Below are 22,681 nucleotides of genomic sequence, written 5' to 3'. Positions count from 1 at the left end.
TATTTGAATACGATGCACGCAGACACATTCCCCATTTTTTTCCATGTAGCAGCAGGACAGCAACTAGCAACAAGTTACTTTTTGAATCAATCATGACAAGGTGCTGTTCTTAACCCCCTCCCCCCATTCCTCTGTCGCCTGTCTTCTGGGAACACTAATAGGCTCCATGCAGAGTAACATGACCAATTGAATCATTCTTGGGCTGGAGCTGGAAGTTGCAGAGAGAGCGTCGTCGCGCTCACTCCAGCTGCAGCGGACACCCCCCCCCCCCCCAAAAAAAAAAAAAAAAAAAACTCTCACTAGTGACACAGTGTCTGTCTCCCGACTTCTCCGGGATTCATAACCTGTCCTGCCAAAGGAACTACTACAGCATTGCGATTGGTTTCATGTTTTTTTATTCCCCCACTTTGGCAGACCCTAGACCACTTCATTGGTGAAAAGGTCAGCGGGCCCCTTTGCATCCCTGACTGCAGATTGAGGTGAGTTGGTTCGCAAAAGGTTCTCGTATCAGGACGATTGCTTGTGATGTGGGTCAGTCGAGTCAATTGGAGGAAAAAACCTGGAACTCAATTTTAGCAGGACAAATGTCTACTCATACAAGGTATATATAGTTTGTATATACTGTATACGTTGTTGTCTGGTATAAAGTTATACTGTATACACATATTGGGTACATTTTTGACATTTCAAACAATTCAAAGGGCCTCTGTGAATGAATACTTATTTATATATATCAGAGGCGGAATTTGACTCAAAGCTTTGCGATTTCGTGATTGGATCCCATTTTTTCGAAGTCTACAGACCAGGATTGGAAATCGGGGAAATGGCTGACTGGGCTCAGTCTTGTGTCATGACTTTAACGAGGGTGTGAATAGAGTATGTTTTCCGCCAGCCTTGGCGCGTTTTTGACTGCACATTTTATTTGTTTTGGTTGTCACTTTCATTATCTGGCGTTTGGACAAATAGGACGTAGATGTAGTTCATAGATATCATATAAGTACTGATTTCAAGTGGATTGTGGGTTGAAAACTAATTCAGACGTAGAATTGGACCCATATTCGACCTGATGAACTCATTGACTGGTAGGCGATGTGCAAAAAAATGTGTTGACTCCAGTGCCAGGGTGTTTGTCATTGTTTATTTTGTCAAGCAAAGGTTGTGAGAACTGATTACTTAGGCGCCATCTTGGATTTCTTTTATAGGATAGATGACCCTGCGCCTTATATGTGAAGTCATATTGAGCCACAACAGGTCTCACAACTATTGTCAGCAGCAACCGACTCCATTTCCCGTCATATGGAGAGTAGTGCTTAACCCCAGCCTCTACTGTAGCGCCTCATAATATGGTGCGCCCTATATTCGGAAAACTATTTATATCTGATGTTTGGAAACCTTTTTTCATTCATTGCCTTATCGTATGATGTGCCTTATATATGGAAAAAGTTTGAAAATACACCATTCATTAGGGGTGCACATCATACACCAGAAAATACAGTCCAATGAATTACCAGCACTACCAGAACCCTAAGATCCCAATTAAATGTGAATAATCATAATCAGAAAGCGTTTAATAGTCCCACAGTGGGGACATTTGGAATAAGATGAGAAGGTTTCTTCAGCCGTCATCTGCACAAATTTGAAGGTTTCGGACGTTTCACCTCCTATCCAAGAGGCTTCGTCAGCGAACTAAAGTCTGACTGGTCGTATCGGCCCTATTTATATATCCCTAATGTCCAGACATGGCGGCGCCGGACACAGCTATGATAGGTCCATACTCTCAGGTTGGGGGGAGCAGAGGACCACTCCGTGTGGCCCCACTGATTGTTCCTACATTCCTGACTGACGACTGGCCTATTTCTCAAGATACAAAAAGGAGAGGAGTAGGAGTACCTTACATTGCAGGAGTTTCTGAAAAATTACAAAGAGTCCTTTGGCAACACAAAATTCCTACTTATTTCAAACGGATAAACACGTTAAGGCAAAAATTAGTGCATCCAAAAGATAGGCTACCGAATGAAAAACAAAGTCATGTAGTTTATTCAATACATTGTCTTCTTCTTTTCCTTTCGGCTTTTCCCTTCAAGGGGTCGCCACAGCGAATCAGTAACCTCCATCTTCAGAGGTATGATACGCATGTTTGTTTTGGACCAGCTTTTACGTCGGATGCCCTTCCTGACACAATCCTCTGTATTTATCCGGGCTTGGGACCGGCACAAGAAGACTTATGTCCCTTTGTGGCTACAGAACAAGCAACTCGCTCACTAAAAGGCTCCCAAACACAAAATGGTCATCAGCACAGCAACAATCAAAAAAGCAAACATTGTAAAGAGCAGTACATTGGGGAGACTCAACAAATTCTCAAAAAAGTCTTTATCAACATCGCAGGGATAATACAAGTGGGCCTCAATCGGCAGTATATTTGCACCTAAAAGCTAGCAACCACTCATTTGACGACAATGAGGTTAAAATCTTAGCGAAAGAACATAGATGGTTTGAAAGGGGGGTAAAAGAAGCGATTCTTATAAAACAACAAAATCCTTCATTAAACCGGTCTGGTGGGCCTCAATTAGGATCGTTCATAGGAAAAACCGGTTACACAACATTCGTAATGCTGATGAGTTGATACCGGTGGGAGTGGGGCAAATAGGCCAGTCGTCAGTCAGGAATGTAGGAACAATCAGTGGGGCCACAGGGAGTGGTTCTCTGCTCCCCCCAACCTGAGAGTCGGGACCTATCATAGCTGTGTCTGGCGCCGCCATGTCTGGACATTAGGGATATATAAATAGGGCCGATACGACCAGTCAGACTTTAGTTCGCTGACGAAGCCTCTTGGATAGGAGGCGAAACGTCCGAAACCTTCAAATTTGTACAGATGACGGCTGAAGAAACCTTCTCTTCGATGGACCACTCCTGTACGACTGAGAGCATACACAGACGTATTTGGAATAAGAGAAATTATAAGAGCAGAATAAGAGCGGACTCGGGAAATGGTTGTTAGGATTTGTGTCGTTGCTCCGTTTAGAGCTCCCTGCAGATGAAAGACACATTCCTACTCTGCATGTCGCTGTGTTCCTCTGACAAATTTCCAGCTGGGAACTGCTCCAATCACCTGGCAACAATATTGACATAGAAATAGAAACTCTGGAGAGGACAAGACTCTACCCCTCTGCTTGTCACATATACATCTGGCCCATCGGACCTTCACTACAATGTGGCGCGCCGCAAAAAATGAGCTATTGACTAGCCAATCATAGTTTGTGAAAATTCTGACGTTCAAAATTCAAGATTTTGATTACCTTACAGCAGTGGCGGGCCGTGGATTTCATTGCTAGGCCTTCAGTAGTGCTACGTCTGAATCAATTCAGACTGAAAAGAGGGTGGTGTGATTTACGACAAGTCCACTAGAGGGTACCATTAGCCATGTTATAACTGATCCACCTTTCTTAATGATGTCCATATATAAAAAAACAGTACACATGCAACCACATCTAGTGACTAGCTAATCACAGTTTATGAAAAGTCTGACGTTGACCAGCGCCTTCAAGAAGGTGTTGGTACCCCATTTGGGTTGCCAACTCAAAATCTGATTGGTTAGTGCAACAGTTTGATTGACACATTTGATGCTCCGGGGCCTGCAGAGCCGAAGGCGTCCAGGTCGATTTCCGACCCTGGTCACAAATAATGGCTGAAATGTGATTGGTGAAATGCTTCAATACAAAAACACAGATCTGGAAGCAGCGCAACAAGGGAAAAGTAATGAAACAAAGCTGAAAGACAATTTGGAATTATTTCATAAGAATTCATGGGCAAAATAGAATTAATTAGTCAGCGATTTAAATATTTATAGGACAAAGAGAAGGCTTTGCAGGCCTTAACGGCCCACCATTGCTCTGAACACAAACTAGTCTCAAGAGGCCCCCACTGGAAGCAGCGCAACAAGGGAAAAGTAATGAAACAAAGCTGAAAGACAATTTGGAATTATTTCATAAGAATTCATGGGCAAAATAAAATTAATTAGTCAGTGATTTAAGTACAGTAAAGTCTCGTTATATCGATATCGGATATATCGATAGTCCCGGTTATATCGATACTATTTCTATGCACACACGGAGAAAATTACATGCAAATAGGGTCGGATATATCGATAGTCCCGGTTATATCGATATTTTTTCGGACTCCCTTGAATATCGATATAACGAGACTTTACTGTATGTGTAGGCCAAAGAGAAGGCTTTGCAGGCCTTGACGGCCCACCATGGCCCTAAACACAAACTGGTCTCAAGAGGCCTCTACTGGGTGCTAGGCAGCATCTACAGATCAGATCATGATTCAGATATTTTTAAGGCAGCAGTGAAGGCTTTGCAGGCCGTGACAGCCCACCACTGCTCTAAAGACAAACTGGACTCAAGAAGCTCAGTGGTTTAGCGGGCCCCACTGGGTGCTAGGCAGATCTACAGATCAGATCGTGATTCAGATATTTTTAGGCGAGTAAGAAGGCTTTGCAGGCCTTGATGGTTCATCACTGTCTATTGTATTGCATTGTATTGACTTCAGATTTGAAAACTAGTTATTCATGAATATGGTGTGTGTTCTGTATGACTTATGTGAAAGGGATGAACCATTTTAATGGCTTCCCCAAATTCACAACGGCCCCCCTGAGAGGAAACCGGAACGCCAATGTGGCTCCAATGACTTTGACACCCTTGGGTTGAAGGATTTCATTGTAGCTTTTTTGTTTCCATTTCTAGCAGGATTTGCAAAGATGACAACCAAACACAATCGTGGCGCTCCGGACAACAAAGTACTTTCATCCCGTCTTCTGCCGTCCGGAAAGAGGCAACGTCTCGTCACCAAAGATGGGCGCTGTACCCTTCGCCCCCCGCTGTGTCCCTCCGGTTCATGGCTGGGAGCATCAAGCCGGGCCTGGCTCTTAGCCCTGCATGACGTGTGGGGACAGTTGGTGGTTTTGCGCTGGCGATGGGTTCTCTTGACCTTTTGTGCCTCTTTTGTGGCCCATTGGCTGCTGTTCGCTTGCCTTTGGTACTTGCTGGCTCACGTCAATGGAGACTTGGATGTGCCGGATCACGACGACCCGCCGCAAGGGCATGTGGTGTGCGTGAAACACATCACCAGCTTTGCCGCCGCGTTTTCCTTTTCCCTGGAGACGCAGCTCACCATCGGTTACGGCACCATGTTCCCCAGCGGCGATTGTCCAAGTGCCATCGCGCTGCTGGCTGTGCAGATGCTGCTCGGGCTCATGCTTGAAGCTTTCATCACAGGTACACTTCATTTCCTCCACCCTTGTAATTCCACTGGTTGGCCTGCAATTGGAGGGAAAATGACAAAAGCCCTGGCACTGGAGCGGACACATTTTTGCGCATCGTCTGGCAGTCAATGAGTTAACACCTATTTGATGACTATACAACCTTTAATGCAGCTATGGGGGCGACTCATATAAAAAGTGTGGTGTGATTGACTACAAGTTCACTAGGGGGTAGCGTTTGCCAGGAAATAAGGCCTGCGAGAAGGCCTCGGCATTGCCAATTGGAATCGGATTCTTTCAAGCAACAGTTTGATCGCCACTGATTTGATGAGAGAGAGCCCGCAGAACTGATGGTGAAGGCGTCTGGGCAGATTTCTAACCCTGGTAATAAATAATGGCTAAAATGTGATTGGTTTACTGATTAAATATGAAAACACACATCTGGAAGCAGCGCAACAGGGGAAAACTCACAAAAGGAAGCTGAAAGGCAATTTGGAATCGATGGACAAAATATCATTGACATCAGTCTGTGATCCGGATATTTTGTGGCCATGAGAGAAGGGCTTGCTAGTCCCGACGGTCCACCACTAGTTGGCAAATGCGCATGTCGATTAGTGTCGGACATATTGAACCGTTTTAAGGTGAACATTGGTTCCTGCGAATAATCACCCTGAGATGGCAGAAGAACACTAAGAGGGAAAAGAACTCAAAGGGCAATACAGACACTCCCCAACTTATGAACAAGATACGTTCCGGTCGTTCCTAAGGTGAATGTGTTCGGAAGTTGCTTCAGTGCTATATTTTGTATGTAGTGTATGTTTAAGAATTATAAAAGTATGTTTAAGGCTTATATATGTATATTTAAGGATTGTATAAGGCTCGTTTAAGGCTTATATTTATATACAAAAGAAGATGAGTAACCTGTATTGGTATGCACTCAAAAATAAACATTGAATAAAATATATTCTCTGTAAAATGTTACAACAAAAATCTTCGTATGTACCGTTCTTCATACCTTGAATGGTCGCAAGTAAGGGAGTGTCTGTCTAAAAAAAAACTTTAACTCTTGAATTCTCTGCCTCCCAGATCACTTTTCCATTCCATCATGTGCAAGTCTCAAAATGTCCCAAAAAATCTTTTGACCAGAAAAGTTGCATTACAGAGAAGAGTTTCTGGACTACAATCATAACATCGGTCCACCTTTTCAGGAAATGTGTCCCAAAAACCCAAACAAAAGTATATCTTTGCTTCCTAAAAAGCGTCGTCTTGAAGAATGTAATTCGCCGATTCTCAATTGTCTGCCAGGTGCCTTTGTGGCCAAGATCTCTTGTCCTCAGAAGCGAGCCGGAGCCATCCAGTTCAGCCACCAGGGTTTGGTAGGCCAGCACCAGGGTCAAACTTGCCTCTTGTTACGGGCCACAAACTTGCTGCGGCGGCCTCTGGTCGACGTGAAGGTGAGTGCCGTGCTCTACGAGGAGCGCGAAGGCCAGCCCCTGCACCAAACCGCCCTGGACTTCTACGTGGACCACCTGGGCCAGCATCCCTGCCCCTTCTTCATTTTCCCACTGACTTTTTACCATCCCCTGGACCGCCGCAGTGCTCTTTACCCTGCCCTGCGCGAAGGCAAATCCAACCATTTTGAACTGGTGGTGTTCCTGTCAGCCTCGCAGGAGGGAACGGGGGACACCTGCCAGAAGAGGACCTCCTACTTGCGCCAGGAAATCCAGTTTGATCGTTGCTTCACACCGGCCCTGGGCCTGGATGCCTGCGGAAGGTTTGTGATGAGCAACCATCACTTTGACACCATGCACTCCAAGGACCCTCAGGATAAGGACTGCGTGGTGCAGATCAACGGTGACGGTAGTGACAGGATGGAATAAGGATACTGGAGAGGAGGTTACACTGGGACTAAAGGGCAGTTTGTTTGGAGGCTAGATCTGGATCTAATGGGATTTTGTCAGCTGGAAAGTAGACCACTTGGGAAAATTACACTTTGTGTTGGTTGAATCATTTGTAGTTCTTAATCATTTAATCTGTTGGCAGAGAATGATCCCAGATGATCCCTGAGGGGTCTGGCTCTTTTTATTCACTCTGCGGGCCCAATTCCGATTTAAATCCATCCAGTTTTGACAGTGCGTAACCTGGAGAAAAGCCATGCGGGCCATTGGAAGAACTGAGCCAAGATTCAGACCTCAGATCTCACAAATGTTAAGCCAGCCGCACTTTCAACTCATCTTTCTGCTATGGATGAACATCATCTAATACTGCAATACAAGGGTGTTAGTCATTTTTTTGCCGCGGGTCACATTGTAGTTAGACAGAACTTCAGACAGAAATTAAAACAGAAGTAATCCGATTAGCTTCAGGGAGTAGTCCACTGCCCCCCCCCCCCCCAACCTTAGAGCAGGGAGCTATCAAAGCAGAGGTCTGGCACTGCCACCTCTGTCCATTAGGTGCTACCAGGACAACTGTAGTTCGCTGACAAAGCTTTTCGGATGAGAGAATCGTCCGACACCTTCGAGAGGTACAAATGACGGCTGAAGAAACCTTTTCATCGATGAACCACTCCTGTACAACTGAGAGCTTACACAGACAATCAAGATCAATACTGATCTTGTTTGACCAAAAATCCTGGATCATGTGATCAGGGAAACATGGCAGCCTGGGTTTAAGTGGAGAGTGTTCAAGGTTGACTGAAGAAATGTGTGGTTTGGATAACGCTACAATCAATTCACAATGGCGGTTTTTTATCTGTCTGACGTGTTCCAACAGAGAAACTAATGAACAAGTACTGACACCTGACTAATTTGTACTGACAACTAACTGACTGATTTGTAGAAGAGTACTTTTAATTTGGAAAAATCAATTGCACAAATCATCACTTGAGTCATCATATTTATTTATCAAATGTTCTTTTTTTGTCTTCTGCGTTCTCATCATTGGCGGTTGTATCGCCATGGGGATGATCAAGAATTGCGACATAATCGATCTTTGGTCAATGAAAGCTTTTGAAACGTTTGATCTGAATGAAAAGGAACACGCCACCACATATGATTAGCATGCTTGACATGTCACGCCACCCGTCTCACTTGTTGTGGTGCTGCCTTTGTACAGTGTACATTATGAGAAATAAATATTTTCGAAACAAACCTGATGGAAGGGAGACCTTTTTGGGGGCGAGGGGGGGCGAGGAGCAAAAAACCAAATCTTAAACTGCAGGTGATATACTTTAACTTGAAATGGGGGTTGAAGGAGGAGTGAAGGGGGTGGGGTGAACTCAATTTTAACACCGAATAGCAATGCTGCCCCTCTGTGGTGTTGAGGCAAACACGTGGGAGAAAATAGTTGTCAAGATACAAAATGAAGGCAGGAGCAAAGACTACCCCCAAAGCTCACAATTGGGAGTCGGACATGTTACCGTATTTTGCACTCAAAAGCCTTGATTTTCTTCCAAAGATGACCCTGCGCCTTATACGCCAGTGCGGCTTATATGTGAAGTCATATTGATACACTACAGGTCTCGCAACGACTGTCAGCACTCACTGACTCCATCAACCCCTGTCGAAGAAACAGTGTATAACATCAACCTCTACTGTAGCGCCTTATATTTGGAAAGCTTTATATTTCTATATTATATTTGGAAGCATTTTTTCATTCTTTGAAGGTGCCCCTTATACACCTAGTGCGCTTTATATATGGAAAAAGTTTGAAAATACACAATTCCTTGGGGGTGTACCTTATACACCGGAAAATACGGTTCTATTTGCATGCCTGTCAACGTTGGCTAATAGCTGCCCCATATAATGATGACAATTCCTATATAAAAGTTGTTGTACGCCATACATTATTTCAAAAGATTAAAAAAAACGCAAACACAAGCAGAAATGCAGTCAGTTTACCCTTGCATGCGCACGTTATGCTTTTATCAATCCGACCGTACGCAGCGATAAAAAAAAATACATGATTGAGGATGACTTTTGCTGGTTTGCCATGACAATCGTAGCATTGTCGTTGGCAACCAGCAGTTGAGACCAACTGGATTGGAGCAAAAATGCTCATTGGAAGATTGCTTCACAATTATTTTTTTTCCAGGATAAAAGTTGTACTACATTATTTGAAATGATTAAAAAAAAACTATAAAATACGGCGAACAAAGTATAAGTTGACATGATACATGATATGTATTTGGAAAACTTTTTTAAATCATTGAGGGAGCACCTAAAGCAGGGGTCGGGAACCTTTTTGACTAAGAGAGCCATAAAAGTAAAATATTTAGAAATGTTTTTCAGCGAGAGCCACACGCACGCGCGCGCGCACATACAAGTGGTCACGTGCGGGCGCGCGCGCACACACACGTGCACGCGCGGCCACTTTTCAACAAAATATCAGAATGTATTATTTAAAATAACTTTGTGATAGTACTCACCGTTAACATGGATGTTTTCCGTTCCTCGTGTTTGGTAAAAATCCAAGAAAACGATCGGAATGAAATTCAATTTGCCGGTCCAGAGGCAAAGTTACTGCTAGCTAGCCTGCACACGGCTCATAAGCTTCCACACTTGCTATCTGCAATCTACTTCTCGCAGAAGTATGTCGATGCGAACGTTAACATGGGGCTTGTTAAAATGTCACTGACATTCGACTGTTTCATCGATGGTATTGTTTCATTGCAAATTAGAATCAGAACATTTTCTCTCCTCTAATGCTACGGTGCATTCAGGCTGAAGTGCACAAGTTGGGCTCATTTAAAGGGACGTTTACCTGTTTCAACATGACGGCCACTATCATCCAATCAACATAGCGCTTTCGGACATTCTAGGTCAGTGTCATCCAATCAAAATTGCGCTTTCCGCCAACTGCAGCCCCAAGGTGAAATGAACGATGAAAAAAATGACAATATGTATTATAATATGTAATATTTATCGGCGAGCCATATGCAATCATCAAAAGAGCCATATATGGCTCGCAAGCCATAGATTCCCGACCCCTGACCTAAAGTATGGAAAAGGGTTGAAAAGACAGATCATTGTCTTAGATCATACTATACTATGCTGCCCCTTATACACCGGAAAATATGGTAAACTTTTAGCCAATTTTCAGTCATGAAATATTTTACTATCTTTAATTGTATGTTTATATTTTTTTTTAATTTAATGAACAGGGCAGCCCAGTAGCCCAGTGATTAGCGCATCGACCTCGCAGTGCAGAGGTGATGAGTTCAAACCGCACTTTGACCTGCGTGGGTTTTCTCTGGGTTCTCCGGTTTCCTCCCACATTCCAAAAACATGCACGGGAGGCAGATTTAACACTCAATTGTCTTTTGGTGTCTCCCCTCATATTTGCTTCATAAGGTTTCTGAATACAGTGAGACCTCGGTTTACGAAAACCTTGCCTTACGAAATTTTCGGCTTACGAACATCAAATTTATGAAATTTAAACCTTGAAATACAAACTACTTTTCGTGATACACACCCACCACGGCTGGCGGAGCGATCTTCGGATCTGGCGGAGTGATCTTCGGCGGAAGCACACGACCGAACAGCGCTCCAGCCGGCGCACATTTCCACAACCCCTCTCTTTGTATGCACACGTCGATCGCCTCTGAGATTTTTGCAGATAATTTTACTATTATGGGACCGAAAAAAAAGCCACCACAGGCTCGTGTTCAGCCGAAGAACAAAAAATACAAAATCACCGTCTAGGAGAAGGAGATAATTGAAAAACACGAACGAGGGGTGCGTTTGTGTGATTTAGTGGCCCAGTACGGCGATGCTAAGTCAACCATTGATCCATTCTCCGCACCAGAGAAGCCATCAAAGGTGTGTCTGTTGCAAAAGGTGTTTCCGTGCTGTCAAAGCAACGGTCTCAGGCAATCAAAGAAGTTGAAAACCTCCTGTTAATTTGGATTAATGAAAAGCAGTTATCCGGCAACAGCCCGAGTAAAGCAATTATATGCGAGAAACGTCTGTGTAAGCTCTCAGTCGTACAGGAGTGGTCCATCGATGAAAAGGTTTCTTCAGCCGTCATCTGTACTTCTTTGAAGGTGTCGGACGTTTCGCTTCTTATCCAAGAAACTTCGTCACCAAACTAAAGTCTTACTGGTAGTTTAGGCCTTATAACATATATATATATATATATATATATATATATATATATATATATATATATATATATATATATATATATATATATATATATATATATATATCCCTACTGTCCAGACATGGCGGTGCCGGACTCTGCTATGATAGGTCCCCGCTCTCAGGTTGGGGGGAGCAGAGGACTACTCCCTGCAGCTGCTCTAACGACTGGCCTGATTGCCCCATTTCGACCAGTATCACCTCATCAGTATTACTAATCCTATGTTGCCTAAGGAGGCTATTGTATGAACAATCCAAATTAAACCGCACCCCACCAAACCGGTTTAATGAAGGATGTAGTAGTTTTATGAAAATCACTTCTTTTACTCTCCTCCCAAACCATCTATGTTCTTTCACTAAGATTTTAACCTCATTTTCGTCAAGAGTGGTTGAGAGCTTTTAGGTGCATATCTACTGCCGATTGAGGCCCACTAGTATTATCCCTGCGATGTTGATAGTCTTTTTTTGAGAATTTGTTTAGTCTCCCCAATGTACTGCTCTTTACAATTTTCATTCTTACAATGTATTGAATAAACTACATTACTTTGGTTTTCATTTGGCAGCCTATCTTTTGGATGCACTAATGTTTGTGTTTGTAATGTGTAGACATTTCCTGTCATAGAAGTAGTACTGCGTAACCCCAGCCTCTACTGTAGCGCTTGATAATATGGTGCGCCTTATATTTGGAAAACATATCAATTTATACAGTGACACATCAGTTTGACCATAATCCGTTCCAGAAACCTGTTTGAAAACTGGTTTGTTCGAAACCCGAAACAGCACTTTGCATTATAATCAATGTAAAAAAATATCCGTTCTCGAAAGTCTCGAAAACAATTTTTTTTCAAGCACTTAACTATTTTACAGCATAAACACGTAAGAAATATTTAAATATTCAGCCACAACGGGTCTCGCAACTACTACTCGCAGCCACAGACTCCATTCCCCCACTTTAGAAGTAGTGTGTAACCTGTGACCAATCTCAATTTGCCACTATTCATTTGTTAGTGATAGTCCTTCCAAATAACAATAATGAGACCATTTCTCTTCATCATGTTTCAATCTTTTATTTCATTCAGCGATTGTGATTACAGAATATATTTTCAGACGTGACGCAAAAATAGATTTCGCTGATCATTTGTTTGTGAGATAAACTAGTAGACTCTGCTTAAACAAATGATACTATATATTGCATTTTGATCTATGAAAAAATAGTCATTTTTCAACAAGAAAATACAGGAAGGTCAGAGAGGAAGTACACACAGTAGTCGCTCATTACTATAGAAGTACAACATGCAGGGAGTGAAAACAGAGCAAAGACCGTGATTTCATTTTTTAAATTCCATTGTTGCTTTTAAGATCAACGACATTCTTGCTTAAAACTGAGTTGCATCCAGGAAAATGCTAGTGTTTTCTTTCGTCTTTCCCGCTCAAGATGAAAGCTCTGCGTGTACTTTGTGTCTTCTGCGAGTAAGTACTCACATAGATTTGAAAGTATATATTGAAAATTGTCAGCAATGTTATTTTAACTCACTCACTGCCATTCACAAATTTATTTTGGAATTGAAAATAAGCCGCAGAGCGCCACTCACAAATTTGTTCGGGTTTTCTTGTTTGGATGCCGATAAAGCGCCGTCAGACCTCTGGCAATATTTTTACTTTTCCACAAGGAGGCAGCATTTCCCTTTCGTCCATGATAGTGCTTTGTTCCGACTTCAGCTGTTGTTAAAGCGCTATATAAATCAACATGTATGTATTATATTGTATTTTGGACAGCCGCCTCCATTTCAAGCTCATATAACTCCAGACCCATATCATTTAGGATATTTTTCTGATGAAAAAAGAGAGTCTAAGGTTTCTCATGACACATTGAATATTTATGTAGTGCTAACACTTAATATTATGTGGGTCCTGGAATTCGAGTGACAAGTGACAAATTTTTGCATGTCTGGCAGTGAATGAGTTAACATTATCCACACACATACACAAACATAAAACAAAGCATTTAATTTATTTATTGTTTAGTGCGCTTTACATGGGACAATTTGAAATGTAGGTTGGGACTTTAGCTAGTATCATGGCACTTGACATGCTTGATTTGCTTTAGGGGGCCGAAGAAAATGATGTGGCGGGTCGGATTTTGGCCTTGACTTGGACACCTGTGCTGTAGAAAATGAAGACTAAATGGACCAACTATGGAAATAGAGATTGTAAATGACGAGCAGTCTACCTGGTCCTGACGTGCTGCCACTGTTCTGAAGCAATGTAAACCTCATACAAGTCAGCTGCCCAAAGTAGCGACGAATGCAGAAAATGCGTCATCAATTCTTGAATGACAATGTGCAATTAAAAATTAAAAGTTACCAAAAAAAAAAATTACAAAAGTGTGATCGCAAAAGATTCTGGAATTAACATTAACAACAGCACTTTGATCAGTAATTGAAATATAAAAGATGTTTTTTTTTGTAAATTGTGAATACAATGGTACCTCAGCTTACGAACGTTTTAGCTCCCGAACTTTTCACCTCACAAACATTACATTTGTGAGATATAGTCTTGGCTGACGAACTAGTTTTCCGTGGACGAAACAAACCACACAGCTATGGCTGCCGATGGCTTCCGGACTAGTTTTCCATAACCCCTTTGAGTGCAGGCGTGGTTTGTTATCGAGTGGATTACTTTTGCTATTATGGGACCGAAAAAGACCCGAAAAAGAAGCCGAAGAGGACACAAAACCGAATTACAGTCGAGCAGAAGAAGGAGATCACCGAAAAACACCAATGAGGTGTGCGTTTGTGTGACTTAGTGTCCCAGTACCATTACGCTAAGTCGACCATTGCTACCATCCATTGACAACTACTCTCACAAAGGTAAATAAAATGACTTTATTATATAGTACAGTTAATTTCTTTCATTACAATACAATAGCACATTTGTTATACATAAAACAAGGTATATTTTGGGTAGTTTTAAGGCTTATTTAATAGAACATTATGTTTTATGGGGATCTGGGAATGGATTATTCTCATTTTAATGGTTTCTTATGGGAAATACATGTTTGGAACTTTTCACCTCACACACACTTGGGAACCAATTAAGTTGGTAAGCTGAGGTATCACTGTATTTTGAACTCTTGTTGAATAAAGTGCATTGGCACCGCCACTCCACTCGGGGGCAGTGAGAAGCACTGCATTTGTGGAAGTCGAATTTTGGCCTATATTTTTTTAATCCATTTTTTATTTTTTTTGAAAATATGTGGACACCCTTTCCAGCTGAAGTGGCTAGCATCAAGAAATGATTTTGGGCACAATTAAAAAAAAACATTTAAAAAAAGGAAAAAAACATAGCGGTAATAAGGATAATAAAGTTAGATAAAAAAAACACCTTAGACCAGAATGTTTTTTATGTTAGACTCACGATTGGGGCGCTAACATTTTATGAAGCTTTTCTTCCCTGCCAAGCAATATTGTCATGCAAAAATATATATATGGAAATATATTAGTCAAACAACAAAAACATAAATAGAATGTTGTGAATAGTCACACATTTCATGTTATTATGGGGGTGGAGGGCAGGGGGTGTAAGCGTGAAACAACATAACCAAACTGGAACATCGCACTTTACAAACAGCACAAAAGCGCATTAATGCTAATGGCACATAAATGCTAATGGTGGGGGGGGGGGGGGGGGTGAGGGGGGGAGTGACAGTGTTTACGGTATGCAGCACAAAATGAATACGCAAGACAACGGTACACTAATGGACATACGGCCATTTTGTGGACTGGTCCCTATTTCCTTTCTTATGTGATGTCGTGCAGTTAGTGCATTTTAACTTACCATTGCGAAACTAAATCAAGACCAACGTTGCTCAGATATCGAAGTAAATTGGTTATAAAGTGCCAAATTGTGGGTGTTATGATTGAAAAAAAAATGTGAATATACTTTTTGCACGTTCACCCGGAGGACCAGTCGCCGTCCGATCGGGGGTCACGAGCAGAAAGCCGACTGAAGTTGTTTGAAGGCGGCTTGCCTCTCTTTTTTCTCCACTTCCTGCTTTTTGCGTTCTTCCTTCTCCTCGCGGATTTCGGCCTCGAACTTACTGCCCACGGAGAGCGCCTGCATCTGGTGAGACGCAAAAACACAATTTCTTTTGGAATATATTGGAAAACTTTTTTTCATTCATGGAAGGTGCACCTGATACTGCAGTGCGCCTTATACAGGTAACGTCCGAATTAAGACCGGCGCAAGTTACGACCACCTGTACTTACGACCATGACCGCCAGACCCTTTTTTTATTCTAAGGCGCGAGTTACGACCATCTGTACTTATGACCATGACCGCCAGACCCTGGCACCGCAACGCACAAGCAGCCTACAACGCATACTATAATTTTGGCCAGCCAGCATGTCATACACTTGCACAGCAATCTACTGCGTGACTAGACTCAATACAGTCGTTATACAGTGCAGATACCGTCTTGGCAAAATCTCCTGTAGTACGGTACACAACTTTTTTCCTTCGGCGTCCACCTGAGTCCAAGCGTGTGTGTCGGGCGACCTCTTTTGGCCGTTAGCAGGGACAGCAGGGTAAGTATAACATTTATAAATCAGTCGCGCTTGAAAGAAAAGCTTTTTTTATTTTGAATGGACTCGCCAGGGGCAAATTGATTGGACGCGATCGATTTACCCGCCCGAGCGCAAGACAAATTACCTTGGCTTCAAAAAAGTCTTTGGCCCCACTCACTCCCTCGGTGGAGACATTAATTTCAGAGAGTCTGGCCAGCGCCATCAGGCCACTTTCTTCTTGCAGCTCGCCCGCGGCTGCTCTTCGGAAGATCAACAAAAACTGCCGGAAGGTCAACAACAAGAGTTTGGCTTGGAGGTTGGAAAATCTTGGTGTGTTACTTTTCAAAATGCGACCCCACAAACGTGCAGCTTGAACCATTTTTTTGCACAGATGGAAATTGCGGTCACAGTTTAGCGACTTGATGCAGTTACCGTATTTTCCATTGTATAAGGCACAGAGGAGTATAAGGCGCACCCCCAATGAATGGTGTCTTTTCAAACTTGTTCCATATACCGTATTTTCCAGTGTATAGGGCGCACCCAGATGCTTAGATTGTCTTCAAAAGACGGCACTGTGCCTTAAACGCAGGTGCGCCTTATATGTGAAGTCATATTGACCCACAATAGGTCTGGCAACTGACTCAATTTCCCCCTGTAGAAGAAGTGGTGTGTAACCCTAGCCTCTAGTGGAGCGCCGTATAATGTGTTGTGCCTTATATTTGGAAATTTTTAAATATTCATACATTATATTTGGAAAACCTTTTTCGTTCACTGGGGGTGCATCTAATACTCCGGTGCGCCTTGTACAGTGGAAAATACGGTATAAGGCGCACCATACTATATGTTCATAAGCATTATACACAGGTGCGCCTTATATGTGAAATCATATTGAGCCGCAAGAGGTCCCGCAACTCCTGTCTGCAGCCTTCAACTTCATACCCCCCCCCCCCTTTAGAAGTAGTGCGTAACTCCAGCCTCTACTGTTGCACCTTATAATGTGGTGTGCCTTATATTTGAAAAACTAGATATACTTGGAAAACTTTTTTTCATTCATTGAAGGTGCGCCTTATAGTCCAGTGTGCCTTTTATCTGGAAAAAGTTTGAAAAGACATCAATCATTGGGGTGCGCCTTATAATACGGCGCACCTTGTACACCGGAAAATAGGGTAATCAACAAATCGCATGCGACGTCAAACTGGTGTCGATCTCTCAGGAAAGACGATGTATACCCCGATACATGATATGCAATATTAAAATACATAAATTGGTTTTGTCAAATCAAGACTGATCTTCTGATTTGAATATTTTATTTTTTAAACCGCATCCCGAACGATAAATGTACAGTGATACCTTGGCTTACGAACCTAATTGGTACCCAGAGAGTGTGTGTAAGGCGAAGTGTGTATTCCAAACATTAATTTCCCATAGGAAACCATTAAAATGAGAATAATCTGAACTGAACAGTATAATAAAGTCGTTTTATTTACCTTTGTGATGGTCGTTGATGGCTTGATGGAATGGTTAGCTTTTTGCATAGTGTCTCAAGGAGCTCTGGGTGGTACGTCTGGTATGCAGAGATTATATTCTCGTGGATTTCTCCACTGTGAGACTAATAAAGGCATAAAGGCACAATCCAATCCAATTTAACGTTCGTAAGGCGAAAAGTTTGTGAGCTAAAGCGTTCGTAAACTGAGGTATCACTGTATATGGTGTTCCTAACAGTCCTGTTTGAAGGTGCGATTTGAAGCGTGCTGACCTCTCGAAAGCTGAGTTTCCCGTCAAAGTCCTCATCCACTTCTTTGATCATGTTCTTCAGGCCCAGGTGAGTCTGCGGGGCCCCAAGCTTCTCCATCATCAACTTGAGCTCCATCAGGTCGATGAATCCATCTCTGCCCGTGTCGTACCTGCAAAGTACACGTCAGTTTCCCTCACGGAAACAAATACTTGTCTTTTTTCCATTTCTTTTCTTACTATTGTCGATAGCTAACATTTCAATATGTCATTAACTCATTCACTTGCATTCCTGAATTTATTCAGGTATTGAAAATATGACATAGAACGCCATTCCTGAATTTGTTTGGGTTTTGTGTTTTTTCCATGCTTGGGTGCAAATAAAGCACTGGTCCGACTTTTGGAAATTATTTTTCCTTTCCACAAGGGGGCACCATTTGCCTTTTGTCCATGGTAGCGCTTTCTTCCAGCTTCAGCTATGGTTAAAGCGCTATATAAACCAATATGTACGTATTGCATTGTATTTTAGATAGCCGCCCTCATTTCAAGCTCAGATAACCCCAGACTCATATAAGTTAGCAATTAACTTTTTTTCTGATGAAAAATTTATATTTAGTTAAACTCAATATTCTGTGTGTCAAACTTGGACAACTGTGATGTAAGGGATTATTAGCCAGCTGTCTGAATGGAAAGAGAACTAGCTAGCTAGCTCGGTCGGTAGCTAGCTAGAACTGTCACTAACTAGCTCGGTCGCTAGCTAGCTCGATAGACGAGAATGCAATTTCGCAAGTTTGATTTTATAATAATAATAATACATTTAATTTCCCTCTGTGTAACCAAGAATGACGCGTATTCCTTCAATTTGTGGCATGTTCTTAGTACACCTTTGTTATATCCGAAGCAAAAATAATTCTGTCCCAAAGTGTCAAATGTGAATGTTCCTGGAATTGGAGTGAAAATGACAAAAACCCTAGCATTGGAATGGACACATTTTTGCACATCGTCTGGCAGTCAATGAGTTAATATGAGAATAGCCAAGCCTTCCAAAGTGTACAAGCCCGTCACGACAATATCAGCGATTAATTATTAAACTGTCATGCTGAAACATATTGCAGGTGTTTGTACAATTTCCAAACACTGTCAGTCTTTCTTTGCCGCTCGTCTATTGTTGTTTTCGGGTGGCGACATTAACTCAGAGGATTGTTTCATTGTACAAGAAGCAAACGGTACATCAGATTTGAAAATTAGTTTTCAAATCTGAAGTAAAGAATAATGTCTGTTATTGTGATGAAAAGGTTTCTTCAGCCATCATCTGTACTTCTTTAAAGGTGTCGGACGTTTCGCTTCTTCAGCGAGCTAAAGTCTTGCTGGTAGTTTCGGCCCTATATATATATCCCTACTGTCCAGACATGGTGGTGACGGACTCTGCTATGATAGGTCACTGCTCTCCGGTTTGCGGGAGCAGAGGACTACTCCCTGCAGCTGCTACACTGATAGTTCCTGTCGTTCTGACTAATGACTGGCCTGATTGCCCCACTTCGACTGGTATCAGCTCATCAGTATTACTAATCCTATGTTGCCTAAGCAGGCTATTGTATGAACGATCCAAATTGGTGCATATGTACTGCCGATTGAGGCCCACTAGTATTATCCCTGCGATGTTGATAATCATTTTTTGAGAATTTGTTTAGTCTCCCCAATGTACTGCTCTTTACAATTTTCATTCTTACAATGTATTGAATAAACTACATTACTTTGTTTTTCATTTGGCAGCCTATCTTTTGGATGCACTAATTTTTGCCTTAAAGTGTTTATCGGTTTGAAATAAGTAGGAATGTTGTGTTGCCAAAGGACTCCTTCAATGTAAGGTACTGCTACTCCTCTCCTTTTTGTATCTTCAGAATTTTTGGTTTCATTCCCTATTCTTTCTTTCTGACATTTGTTAAATGGCCACTGAGGGTACCCACAGTTTGTGAGTGCTCTCCTGATATGCTTTGACTCCTTTTCTCTACCTTCAACGCTTGTTGGTATTAGTTTAGCCATATGCTGGGGGGTCTGATAACTCCAAGTTTGCGTTGTAAAGGGTGGTTAGAATCGAAAAGCAAGTATTGGTCAGTGTGCGTAGCCTTCATAAAGACTTCTGTTTTTAGCGCTCTGTCCTCTTTTATAATTACTTTACAATCCAAAAAGGCTAGTTGGTTCTCTTTCATGTCCTCACGAGTAAATTTAATGTTGATGTCTACCAAGTTGGGGTGATATGTGAAGGATTGAATTTCTTGTTTTTTAATTATGACAAAGGTATCGTCCACATATCTAAACCAATGTCTAGGTTTTGTCCACGGGGAGGATGGGAGGGCCTGTTTCTCCATCTCTTCCATGTACAGATTAGCCACTATGGGTGAAACTGGTGAGCCCATAGCACAACCATGAATTTGTTTGTAAAATTTCTCCCTAAATTGAAAATATGTAGTATTAAGGCAGATTTCCAATAATTGGCAGATGTGGTCCAGTTTAAGTTTGGTTCTTTCATGCAGAGAAACGTCCGCCAGCAGTCTCGTCCTCACCACTGAGACTGCTGCTGGGGTTGGGACAGATGTAAAGAGAGAAGTCACATCGTAAGATGCCAATGTTTCCTCAGGTTCCAATATGAAGTCTTTGATCCTCTGCTCCCCCCAATCTGAGAGCAGGGACCTATCATAGCAGAGTCCGGCATCGCCATGTCTGGACAGTAGGGATATATATATGGGCCTAGACTACCAGGAAGACTTTAGTTTGCTGACAACGTTTCTTGGATAAGAAGCGAAACGTCCGATACCTTCAAAGACGTACAGATGACGGCTGAAGAAACCTTTTCATCTTTGGAAGGCATGGCTATTCTCATATTAACTCATTGACTGCCAGGCGATGTGCAAAAAATGTGTCCACTCCTGTGCCAGGATTATTGTCACTTTCATTCCAATTGCAGGACCCACTGAATATTGAGTTTTAGGACTACATAAACATTCAAGACAGCATTACAAACCTTGCACTCTCTTCTTTCACCGGAAAAAAAAAGTTAATTGCTCAGTTATGTGGGTCTGGAGTTATCTAAGCTTGAAATGAGAGCGGCTGTCCCAAATACAATGCAATACATATTGGTTTATATTGGGCTTTAACAACAGTTGAAGCCGTAACAAAGCGCTATCATGGAAAAAAAAGGGAAATGCTGCCCACTTGTGCAATGGAAAAAGCATTGCCAGAGGCCATTGCGAGCGCTTTATCGGCACCCAGAAAATGAAAAAACAAAAAACAAACAAACAAACAAACAAACAAACTTGGGAACGGCGCCCTACGTCAGGGGTGTCAAAGTAATTTATTGTAGTCACGATTTCCTCTCGAGGGCCGTTAAGAATTTGGGGAAACCATTATAATATATCATCCCCTCCACGTATTACACTGCAAATTTATGAATAACTAGTTTTCAAATTTAAAGTCAAGAATAAATGCAGTTACAGTATTGTGTTTTTACATACTTACATACTACATACTACACTTGAAATGCTTAATTAGCTTTGGTGGGCCAAATAAAATGATGTGGTGGGCCAGATTTGACTTGACTTTGAAACCTGTGCCCTGCGTCATATTTTCAGTTCCCGAATAAATTCCGGAATGGCCGCGAATAAATTAACATTCATGACTCATTGAAGCATCGAGGACGAACTGCAAAGGAAAGCTTCGTGTTGTCTCCGGCGAGAAGGAGTCCTGAATTGAATGGAACGAAATGAAAGACCCAATTGTTTTCACCTTGGAGCGACGCGTCAGCATCTCCATCCTAATCTCATCACGAGCTTCCATGTCTCATTCGGTTCATTGCGCACGAAAGGACACCCGGTGGGGGGCAAAACGACACGATTTACACCAGCATCCTAATTCTCACCGTTTAAAAATCACCTCCATCTCCTTAATCTGCTTTCGGGAGAACTCCTTGAATTCCGTGTAGGGGTTGAAGACGAGGCTCGCCCGAGGGGGAGCGTTGCCCTCGTTGATGTCGAGCCGACGATTGAGTTTGGCAGACAGCTCGGACGGGGTGTCTCCACAAGCTGGTTCGGATTCCACACATTTGGTCGCGACGACGGTCTCGTCGGGCTCCGGCCTCGGCTCGGTCTCCTCTGAAGCGGCCCGTCGCGACTGAAGCTTCCTGGCGAGCTCTTCGGACGCCATCTTGTTGGTTTCAATGGACGTTGCTCGCGGCCACAGAGTGTCAAGGGTCGAAGGAATGTGGGGCTTGTTCGGGGATAAGCTGGCGGTTCTGCTTGTAAATTGCCTCCTTCCTCTTGCTCGACCACATGACGTGGAACAACTTCCGCTTGGGTACTTCACAATAAAGACGATTTTAAAAAAAGGCATGAGTGGAGAAGTGCACCAAGTCAAACGTCATTGGATGTCAAGACCTTTCCGTTCAAAATCAGCTGCAAAAGGTTTAATAATAATAATAATAATAATAATAATAATAATTATTATTATTATTATTATTATTATTATTATTATTATTATTATTATTATTATTATTATTATTATTATTATTATTAGTAATTATTATTATTATTATTATTATTATTATTATTATTATTATTATTATTATTATAAGGACACTTTACAGTTAAAGGACACTTTACAGTTAAAGGACAACCGACGTCACTTTTTTGTTTTTTGTTTGACACCACAAAAACGTTTTATAGCATCTAAAATACCCAAAAGACGCAGTATAACATTTTAGTCAAATGCAAACCACCAATAAAATGACTTAAAGTGTCCAAAATCTGCAAAAAATTGAGCTCAAAACAATGGCTTCGGATTCAGAGAATGCTTTCTTGTTCCACATCCAGTGATGAATATGATTCAAATAGTTCTGAAGAGGAAAGCATACATGTATGCTTTTAATTACTTTTAATACTAAGAAGAATACATTTCATTTATAAGCGCCTTTCAAAACTCTCAAAGTC

The 22,681-nt window shown here is 42.0% G+C and overlaps 2 protein-coding genes across 4 annotated transcripts; one reads left to right on the top strand and one right to left on the bottom strand.

Moving 5' to 3' along the window:
- Nucleotides 1–348: 348 nt before the first annotated feature.
- On the top strand, nucleotides 349–7,585 carry kcnj13 (potassium inwardly rectifying channel subfamily J member 13). 2 transcript variants are annotated; one of them, XM_089013830.1, is made up of 3 exons: nucleotides 349–479; nucleotides 4,749–5,279; nucleotides 6,569–7,585. In XM_089013830.1, the coding sequence occupies exons 2-3, from the start codon at nucleotides 4,763–4,765 to the stop codon at nucleotides 7,141–7,143; spliced, it is 1,092 nt and encodes a 363-aa protein (XP_088869956.1). In that variant the 5' UTR covers nucleotides 349–479; nucleotides 4,749–4,762; the 3' UTR covers nucleotides 7,144–7,585. The 2 variants fall into 2 exon arrangements, with proteins under 2 accessions (XP_088869956.1, XP_088869957.1); XM_089013831.1 differs by lacking the exon at nucleotides 349–479 and having other exon boundaries at nucleotides 4,370–5,279.
- Nucleotides 7,586–12,444: 4,859 nt separating this feature from the next.
- On the bottom strand, nucleotides 12,445–22,022 carry efhd1 (EF-hand domain family, member D1). 2 transcript variants are annotated; one of them, XM_089014145.1, is made up of 4 exons: nucleotides 21,616–22,020; nucleotides 17,725–17,872; nucleotides 16,114–16,248; nucleotides 12,445–15,525 (listed from the first exon to the last, which is right to left on the bottom strand). In XM_089014145.1, exons 1-4 carry the CDS (start codon nucleotides 21,897–21,899, stop codon nucleotides 15,391–15,393), a joined length of 702 nt encoding a protein of 233 aa, XP_088870271.1. In that variant the 5' UTR covers nucleotides 21,900–22,020; the 3' UTR covers nucleotides 12,445–15,390. The 2 variants fall into 2 exon arrangements, with proteins under 2 accessions (XP_088870271.1, XP_088870272.1); XM_089014146.1 differs by lacking the exon at nucleotides 16,114–16,248 and having other exon boundaries at nucleotides 21,616–22,022.
- Between the last annotated feature and the right edge of the window lie 659 nt (nucleotides 22,023–22,681).

The sequence above is a fragment of the Hippocampus bargibanti genome, linkage group LG14, assembly GCF_051943395.1.
Source record: "Hippocampus bargibanti isolate YZ-2025 linkage group LG14, ASM5194339v1, whole genome shotgun sequence".
NCBI lineage: Eukaryota > Metazoa > Chordata > Actinopteri > Syngnathiformes > Syngnathidae > Hippocampus > Hippocampus bargibanti.
This window is presented reverse-complemented; position numbering and strand designations above follow the sequence as displayed.

What these genes read in the sequence shown, in the direction of transcription:
- kcnj13 (XM_089013830.1), top strand. Translation starts at nt 4,763, where the DNA reads ATGACAACCAAACACAATCGTGGCGCTCCGGACAACAAAGTACTTTCA. An exon ending in GCTTGAAGCTTTCATCACAG is followed by an intron (nt 5,280 to 6,568) that starts GTACACTTCATT and finishes ATTGTCTGCCAG; the next exon opens with GTGCCTTTGTGGCCAAGATC.
- efhd1 (XM_089014145.1), bottom strand. Translation starts at nt 21,899, where the DNA reads ATGGCGTCCGAAGAGCTCGCCAGGAAGCTTCAGTCGCGACGGGCCGCT. An exon ending in GGAAACTCAGCTTTCGAGAG is followed by an intron (nt 16,249 to 17,724) that starts GTCAGCACGCTT and finishes ACCTTCCGGCAG; the next exon opens with TTTTTGTTGATCTTCCGAAG. An exon ending in AAGACTTTTTTGAAGCCAAG is followed by an intron (nt 15,526 to 16,113) that starts GTAATTTGTCTT and finishes GCGTCTCACCAG; the next exon opens with ATGCAGGCGCTCTCCGTGGG.